Source organism: Vombatus ursinus, unplaced genomic scaffold (genome assembly GCF_900497805.2).
Source record: "Vombatus ursinus unplaced genomic scaffold, bare-nosed wombat genome assembly UNPS02014961.1, whole genome shotgun sequence".
NCBI lineage: Eukaryota > Metazoa > Chordata > Mammalia > Diprotodontia > Vombatidae > Vombatus > Vombatus ursinus.
In genome coordinates this window covers 300,298-308,960 of record NW_020954739.1, presented here as the reverse complement: position 1 = coordinate 308,960, position 8,663 = coordinate 300,298, and the positions used below count along the sequence as shown (strand labels likewise).

Genomic DNA, 8,663 nt, shown 5'->3' with positions numbered 1-8,663 from the left:
AAGTACTGTAGTTCAACCCCTTCATTTTATGCATGAGGAAACTGAGGCCCAGGGAAGTTAGAGGACTTGTCCGCGGTCACTACTAGTAAAAACGAGTGCCTTCCTCCCACGTGTACCGCATCACATTGGAGAGTGGGGCGGGCCAGACGCGAGCGAGTGGGTATCGCTAGGTCCTCCCACCCTACAGAGGGCGCTGCGCCCTGACTCACTCTCCCCTGCTCCAACCAGAGCAGGGGGCGGGGCTACGCTTCGGCTAATCACCGCACCGCGCGGGCAGGGAGGCGGGGCTAGTGTGCAGGAGGCAAAGATGGCGGCGCCCGTGGAAGTAGCGGTGTGTACGGACTCAGCCGGCCAACTGTGGAATTGTGCCGTGTGGGAGCTGCACTCGGGCACCAGCCTCCATACGTATCGTGGCGGGCAGACCGGGCCCCGCAGTCTCGCGCTGCTCAACGGCGAGCACCTGCTGGCGGGACAGCTCGGCAAGAACTACATTTGCGCCTGGGAGCTGCAGCGAAAGGTTCGCGCAGGCGCGCGGGGCGGGAGGGCGCGAGAGTGGCGGCGGGGAGGGGAGAGGCCCGCATTGGGCTGGGAAAGTTCGGTCTGAACGTCCGGGTGAGCGCAGCCAGCTTGGGAGGGGGAGGGAGAGGAGTGAGGGAAAGAGAGTCTAGAGCCTGGCTCCTGGGCTTCCCCGAGGGTAGGGAGCGAAGAGCGCGCGGCTGTCCTTAACGGGAGGGGGAGGGGAAGGGGGAAGGGGGAAGAGGAGGGGGAGGGGAGAAGGGGGCGTGGCTGAGCTCCTCCGAGGCTCCCATTGGTTGCGTCTCACTTCTCCCCTCGTGCGTGCTCCGCTCCCACCGTGCGTGCTCCTCCTCCCCCACGTGTTTCCTCATCCCTGCCCTCCTCTTCCTCTTTCATTCTTCAGCCTAACCACTCCCTCTTTCTCAAAATTCCCTCCTTTCCCATCCTCTAGAAAGAGCTCTGGACCAAGAGTCTGGCGGGCATGGGCCCAGGTCCTGCCCATTCCCACCAGCTGAGTGACCTTGGACAAATCATTTCCCCTCCCCGGGCTTCAGTTTCTAGGCCCCTGTGAGGAGGGTGTTAGACGAGATGATCTTTGAGGTGTCTTCTGGTCACCAGTTAATCAATAAGCATTTATTAAGCACCTGCTATGCTCAAGGCATTGGAGATACAAAAGACATAAAAGGAAAAGTTTCTGCCCTCAAAGAGATTACATTCAGCTGGAGGAGGCAACGAATAAATATATATATGTACATATACATAGTATATATGTATATATGTATGTGTATATACATAGTGTACATATATATGTATATGTATATACATAGTATGTATATATATATGTATATGTATATACAAAGTATCAGGGCTAGGGATAGAGAACTGTGACTATCAGTCCATAGTTAAATATTTATTTAGCTCCTACCACATGCCAGTCCCTGTGCTAAGTGTTGAGGACACAAAGATAGGCAAAAACATGGTCCTTTCAAGGGGATCAGAGTCTAATGAGGGAGACAACGTGAAAACATCGATGTATAAACAAGATATAGACAGGATACCCTGGAGATAATTGCAGAGAGAAGGCTCTGTCATTAAGCGCTATCCCAAGCACCCTCTGTCAGGTAAAATATACCCAAAGTAAAATGTTATGGATGAGGCACCAGTAACTGAGGGAATGAGATGTTACCACGTGTACAGGGTATGTTGGTGTAAGCCAATGCAAAACATATGAAGTGGATAGAAGGGCAGGAAGGCGCTAGCAGGGGGCTGGATATCAAGAGAGGCTTCCTGGAGGGGTGGGCACTTAGGCCTTTGAAGGCAGCTGGGGATTCTACCCCACCTGCCCCCCCCCTCACCTAAGGCTAGGCTACACCCTGTTTCTTCCTCTTTCTCCTTTCTGAGGCCAAAACAGCTCATCTTGCTTCCTGCTCCCACCTTAGCCAAGCAGTCTCCATTCTACTTGGACAGCATCTCTTCTCTCTACCCCCATGGGGCACCATTTTACTTTAGTATTCAGTTTAATTACGAAGCACCGTGCTAATTGTCGGGAAAATGGAGACCAAAATAAAACCCCAAAACAAACTGTCTTATTGTTCTGCTGGGATGTAGTGTCTTATCGTATTGTAATAAAACCTCCAGTTGGCTTCTCTACTTTTGGTTTTTCCAAGTCTTCCTTCCTTCAAAATAATCTTTTTTTTGTATAGGTCTGGGGACAAAATACATATCCCTTAGGGTGTCTTTCTCCTGCGTGTCTGCAACTCTTCCAGCCTTATTTCATGCTATTTACCTTCGTGCTTTTTATGCACAAGGGGCATTTATAAAAGCCTGCCTTTGCATCTAGAATGTATCCCTCCCTCCTCTTATCTCCTCTTAAAGTGTTTCCCTCCCTCTTCAAATTTCTCCTAAGGTACTTAAAAAAAAATTGCTTCCTTTTCTCCTTTCACACACCACTTTGTTTTATCCTCATGTTGGGGTTATAGTTCCCCTTTCCCTTTCCAATAAACTCCTTGGGGATAGAGATTATCATACTTATGTTGAAGTAAAAATGTTAAGTAGAAGCGTGCCAGAAAGTTATTAATCAACATCATTCTAAATTCAGGCTTTGTTCTTTTGGGGAGAAAAATGCCCAAACTAGCAGAGTCACCTCATGCCCCTCTCCCACAAGGCAGCATTTATAGGAGTCTTGAACAGGGAAAAGGTCAGTTTGGGGTTAACCTTCTTCTCTGTTTAATAGAACAATAGTCACTTAATCGGCTCTTCAAACTACTCATTTTCTCCTTTGATGCACTCCTCTGGGGTTCAGAAGGCCCTCCTCCCGGTGTTCAATACCCTCATCCGGCACCAAAAAGCAGCCTTTGTTGTTGTTGTACTGTTTTGTCTCTTTGTGACCCCGTGGACCGTTGCATGCCAGGCCCTTCTGCCTCTCCAGATAAGAGGCACCATGCTAATTGCCTACTCCTACCACCACTTCTCTAAGTCTGTCCAAGTTCATTCACATTCACTGTTCCCATGGCACTGTCTAGTCATCTCATCCTCTGCTGTCCCTTTTTCCGTTTGCCTTTAATCTTTCCCAACATGAGGGTGTTTTCCAAGGAGTCCTGCCTTCTCATTATGTGGCCAAAGTATTTAAGCTTCAGTTTCAGTATTTGACTTCCATTGAATTACCTGAATTAATTTTTTTAAGTATTGACTGATTTGATCTCTTTGCTGTCCAAGGGACTCTGAAAAGTCTTCTCCAGCACCCACAATTTGAAAGCGTGGATTCTGCGACACTCAGCTTTCCTTATAGTCCTACTCTCACAGCCGTACGTTGCTACTGGAAAAACCATAGTTTTGACCATACGGACCTTTGTCGGCAAGGTGATATCTCTGTTTTTTAGTATATTTTCCAGATTTGCCATAGCTTTCCTTTCAAGGATCAAGCATCTTTTAATTTCATGGCTGCAGTCACTCTCTGCAGTGATTTTTAAGCCCAATAATATAAAATCTGACACTACTTCTATTTCTTCACCCTCTGTTTGTCAGGAAGTGATGGGACCAGTTGCCAAGAACTTAGTTTTTTGATGTTAAGCTTCAAGCCAGCTTTTAAACTCTCCTCTTTCACCTTCATCAAGAGGTTTCTTAATTCTTCTTTACTTTCTGCCATCAAACTGGAATATCTGCATATCTGAGATTGTTGATATTTCTCCCAGCAACCTTAATTCTGGCTTTTGCTTCATCCAGCCTGACATTTCACAGGATGTACTCTGCACATCAGTTAAATAAGTAAGGTGACAGCATACAGTTTTGTTATGCTCCTTTTCCAGTCTTAAAACAGTTGGGTGTTCCGTGTTTGGTTCTAACTGTTGCTGCTCGGTTTGCATACAAGGTTCTTCCCGAGACAGTTAAGATGATCCATTCCTCCCGTCTCTTTGAAGATTTGCCACATTTTGTTGTGAGCTGCAGTCAAAAACTGTAATATAGTCAATGAAGATGTTTTTCTGGAGGTCCCTTGCTTTTTCCACAATCTGGTGAATGTTGACAATTTGGTTTCTAGTTCCTCTGCTTCTTCAAAAACCAGACTGCACTTCTGATAATTCTTGGTTCGTGTGTTGCTGAAACCTAGCTTGCAGAATCTTAAGTATAACCTCACTGGCATGTAAAATGAGCACAGTTGTTTGGTAATTTGGACATTCCTTGGCATTGCCCTTCTTTAGGATTGGGACGTAAACTGATCTTTCCCAATCCAGGGGCCACTGTTGAGTTTTCCAAATTTGCTGGCATATTGGGTGGAGCACTTTAACGGCATCATCTTTTAAGATTTTAAAGAGCTCAGCTGTAATTCTATCACCTCCACTAGTCTTATTGTTAGCAGTGCTTCTTATGGCCTGTTTGATTTAATTCTCCATGATATCTGGCTCTCGATCAGTAACCGTATCATCCTGGTTATCAGTGATGTCACTCCGCATCTTTCTTGTATGGTTCTTTTGTGTGTTCTCCCCACCTCTTCTTAATCTCTTCTGCTTCTGTTAAGTCTCTACCATTTTTGTCTTTTATCATGCCTATTTTTGCATGAAACATCCCTTTGATAGCTCTAATTTTCTTGTAGAGTCTTTCCTATTTAAGAAGACCTTATCTCTCCTTTCTATTCTCTGGAATTCTGCATTCATTTGGGTATATCTTTCCCTTTCTCCTTTCCCTTTTGCTTTCCTTCTTTTCTTCAGCTTTTTGTAAAGCCTTATCAGACCACCATTTTGCTTTGTTGTTCTTTTTCTTTGGGATGTTTTTTGTTGCTGCCTCCGTATAATGCTGCAGACCTCTGTCCATAGTTCTTCAGGTACTCTATCTACCAGATCTAATCCTTCAAATCTATTCATCACTTCTACTTCGTATTCATAAGAAATGCTACTTAGGTCATAGCTATATGGTCTGATGATTTTCCCTACTTTCTTCAATTTAAGTCTAAATTTTGCAATAAGAAGCTCTGAGCCAGAGCTCCAGGTCTTGTCTTAACTGACTATATAAAGCTTGTCCACATTTGGCTGTAAAGCGTATAATCAGTCTGATTTGGATATTGACCATCTGGTGATGTCCTTATGTAGAGTCACCTTTTGGGTTGTTGAAAGAGTATTTGCTGTGACCATCAAGTTATCCTGACAAAACTCTGTTAGTTTCTGCCCTGCTTCATTGTGTAGTCCAAGACCAAACTTGCCTGTTATTCCAATGATCTTTTGGTTTCCTTCTTAAGCATTTCATTCCCCTGCAATGAATGTGACACCCTTTTTGGTGTTATTTCTAGAAGATGTTATAGGTGTTTGTAGAACTGATGCCTCTTTGGCATCAGTGGTTGGAGCATGGACTTGTGGTTTGCCTTGGATTCTAATCAGTGTCATTTTTGAGATTATATCCCAGTCCTGTCCTTCTCACTCTTCTGTTGACTGTGAGGGCTACTCCATTTCCTCCAAGGGGATTCTTGCCCACAATAGTATATATAGTGATCACCTGAATTAAATTCACCCATTCCCATCCATTTAAGTTCACTGACACCCAAGATGTTGATGTTTCAACTTTCCATCTCCTGTTTGACCGCATCCAGCTTACCCTGAAGGCTCATGGATCTCACATTCCAGGTTCCTGTGCAGTATTCATCGTTACAGCACTGGACTTTGCTTTCATCACCAGACACATCCACAGCTGAACTTCCTTTCAGCTTTGGCGCATTCTTTTTGGAGCGACTTAAGAGTTGTCCTCTGCTCTTCCACAGTAATGTGTTGAACACCTTTGTACCTGAGGGGCCCATCTTCCAGTGTCATCTCTTTTATCATTTTAGTACTGTCCGTGGGGTTTTCTTGGCAGATGCTGGAGTGGTTTGCCATTTCATTTCAAAAGGCTCATCCATTATGATCTGTCTGTTTTGAGTAACTCCTCACAGCATAGCTCATAGTTTCATTGAGGTACTCAGGCCCCTCTGACACACCAAGGCAGTGATGGGGGGACGGGGGAATGATAGTAATCCAGATACTTTGCTTAAAAGAGTTAAAACCTTCATCCCTTCTAGGGTTGGGCAAGGCCAGGATCTTAATTAGACAAAAGGCATTTCCTAGTCACAGGGGCCTTAGCTTTTGTTCTTACCCTTATAAACAGTATGGAAAGGACTTCATACTAGAAAAATATTTATTTCCTAATATTTTCAGTTGAACTGAAATAAAGGTTTTTAAATATGCTTCCCCCTTTGCATTCCCAGCACCTTGTACAAAGGAGATGTTGAATAAATGTTTGAATTCCTTTCCCATTATCTAAGGTTCTTATATATCTTTGCATAATAACTCATTTTATAGGGGGCCTTTAGCTTTCATGAGAATATTACAGCCATACCTTGGAGAAATTGTGTGTTCCACTGCAATAAAGTGAACATCAGAATAAAGCGAGTTCCACAAATTTTTTGGTTTCCCACTACATGTAAAAGTTATGTTTACATTATACTGTAGTCTATTAAGTATGCAATGGTATTAAGTCTAAAGAACAATGTACATACCTTAGTTAAAAAATACTTTATTGCTAAAAAAAAAAACCTACTGTCATCTGAGCCTTCAGCAAGCTGTAATCTCTTTGCTGGTGGAGTCTTGCCTCGATGTTGGTGGCTGCTGAAGATTGGGGTGGCTGTGGCAATTTCTTAAAATACAACAACAATGAAGTTCGCCCCATCGATTGACTCCTTTCACTTGAACGCTTAGAGGCCATTGTAGGGCTATCAATTGACTTGATTTCATTCTTATTGTGTCTCAGGGAATAGAGGGGTGGGGGACGTTGGACTGCCGACAGCTGGTCAGTGGAACAGTCAGAACACACACAACGTTTATTGATCAAGTTCTCTGTCTTGTGTGGGTGCAGATAGTGGGGCCCTAAAACAATTACAATCGTAACATTAAAGATTACTAATCCCAGATATTATAACAAAACATTTGGAATAGTGTGAGAATTACCAGAATGTGACTCAGAGACACGGTGGGAGCACATGCTGTCGGAAAAGTGGCACCAATAGACTTGCTGGACATAGGGTTGCTGTAAACCTTCAATTTGTAAAAAACAAAACAAAACAAAAAAAGCCCTGCAATATCTACAAAGCACAATATTCCCAGCCATCTCCAAACCGTGCCACCTCCCCTCTGGGCTCTGAGAGGTGACCTTTGACCTCATCTTGCCCAGGGTGAGAATGTGTCCCTGGCCCTCCATCCCCCACCTAACCCCCGTTATAGCTGTCACCTTCCACTAGAATGGAAGAATCTCTGCCTTTCTTATATTTGTGTCCTCAGGGCAAGTCCTAGCACACAGTAAGCACTTAATAAATGCTTTTTCATTCATTACTTAATGTGCTGCTACTCCTGTTTTGTAGATGAAACTGAGACTCAGCAAGTTTAAGTGACTTGCTCAAAGCTGCCAGCTAGTGATTGTTGGAGACCATTTTTAACCCCGATCTCTGCTAACTCCCAGGTGTAACTATCTACATATCTACTTTGCCTCCTTCTCTGTTCCAGGAAGCATAGACACAGTAGACATTCTTTAAGAAGTGTGTGTCTTACAGTGATGGTTCCACCCTAGGCCCCACTTGTCTCTTCTTGGAATTTCGGCCTTGGGGGTGGGGCGGTGGAATGTCTTCACTTCCTTGCCTTAACATGTCCCTATCCACACTTGAACAGCCTGGCCTGACTGGCCTCTCACCTTCTATTCATCCGTTTCAGCAGAGGGGTATGGTGAATGCTTACTCTGCTAGACAAACTGTAGCCTTGTTGCTCAGAGACAGACAAAGGAGAATGAGTCTCTTCATCAGCTCAGTGCCAACCCCATCTGTGTCGTATTCCCCACAGGATCAGCTTCAACAGAAGATTGTGTGCCCCGGACTGGTGACGTGTCTGACTGCGGCTCCCAATGGCCTCTATGTCCTGGCAGGCATTGCAGAAAGCATATACTTATGGGAGGTAAGGATATCTTAGGTTGAACAGCATTGGCTGTGGAGTGGAAATCCTCTCCTGAGGCTGGATCAATACTGTTTTCAATGACAGAATTATCTGGCTTTGTCTGTTGGCGCTCAGAATTGGAGTCCTCCATCTTCTAGGGCCAGAATCAAAGACCCCACTCTTGCCTTTTCCACCATTGTCCAAAAATCTGTCCCTTTGGTTTGAACTTGCCTTTGAGGGGAGGTGGGGAAAGTAAGCATTTATGTAGTGCCTACTGTGTGCCAGGCAATGTGCTAAGCACTTTTTAGAAATACTGTCTCATTTGATCTTTACAACAACCTTGGGAGGTAGGTGTTATTATTGTCCTCATTGAAGACAGTTAAGGAAACTGAGGCAGACAGAAGGTAAGTGATTTGCTGAGGGTCACCCAAGTCTTCCCGAGTCTCTCCTTTGGGGATTCATGGTTAGCTTTGCAGCCTTGAGATTCAATCTGTTAATCTGGTATCTCTGAATAGCAGGTTTACCTCAGGGAGAGGGAGAGGGAGAGAGAGAGACAGACAGACAGACAGAGAGAGGGAGAGAGACAGAGAGTCAGAGAGAGAGAGAGAGAGAGTTCATGTTCTATTCTCACACCTGCAAATTATCTACAGCAAGTTTTTAGTTTTAGCCTACATAACAATACAATAGAGAACCCCAAAATAATATGCAGCATTG

General features: G+C 44.5%; 1 protein-coding gene across 1 annotated transcript in view; it reads left to right on the top strand.

Annotated features, from left to right (window-relative positions):
- Positions 1-302: 302 nt before the first annotated feature.
- The window catches only part of WDR18 (WD repeat domain 18), a 31,675-nt gene continuing 23,314 nt past the window's right edge, over positions 303-8,663 (top strand). Inside the window, exons 1-2 of the mRNA XM_027845441.1 lie at positions 303-517; positions 7,860-7,970. Of these exons, the coding sequence (XP_027701242.1) occupies positions 308-517; positions 7,860-7,970 (321 nt within the window). The 5' untranslated portion in view covers positions 303-307. The remainder of the gene's footprint in view (positions 518-7,859; positions 7,971-8,663) is intronic.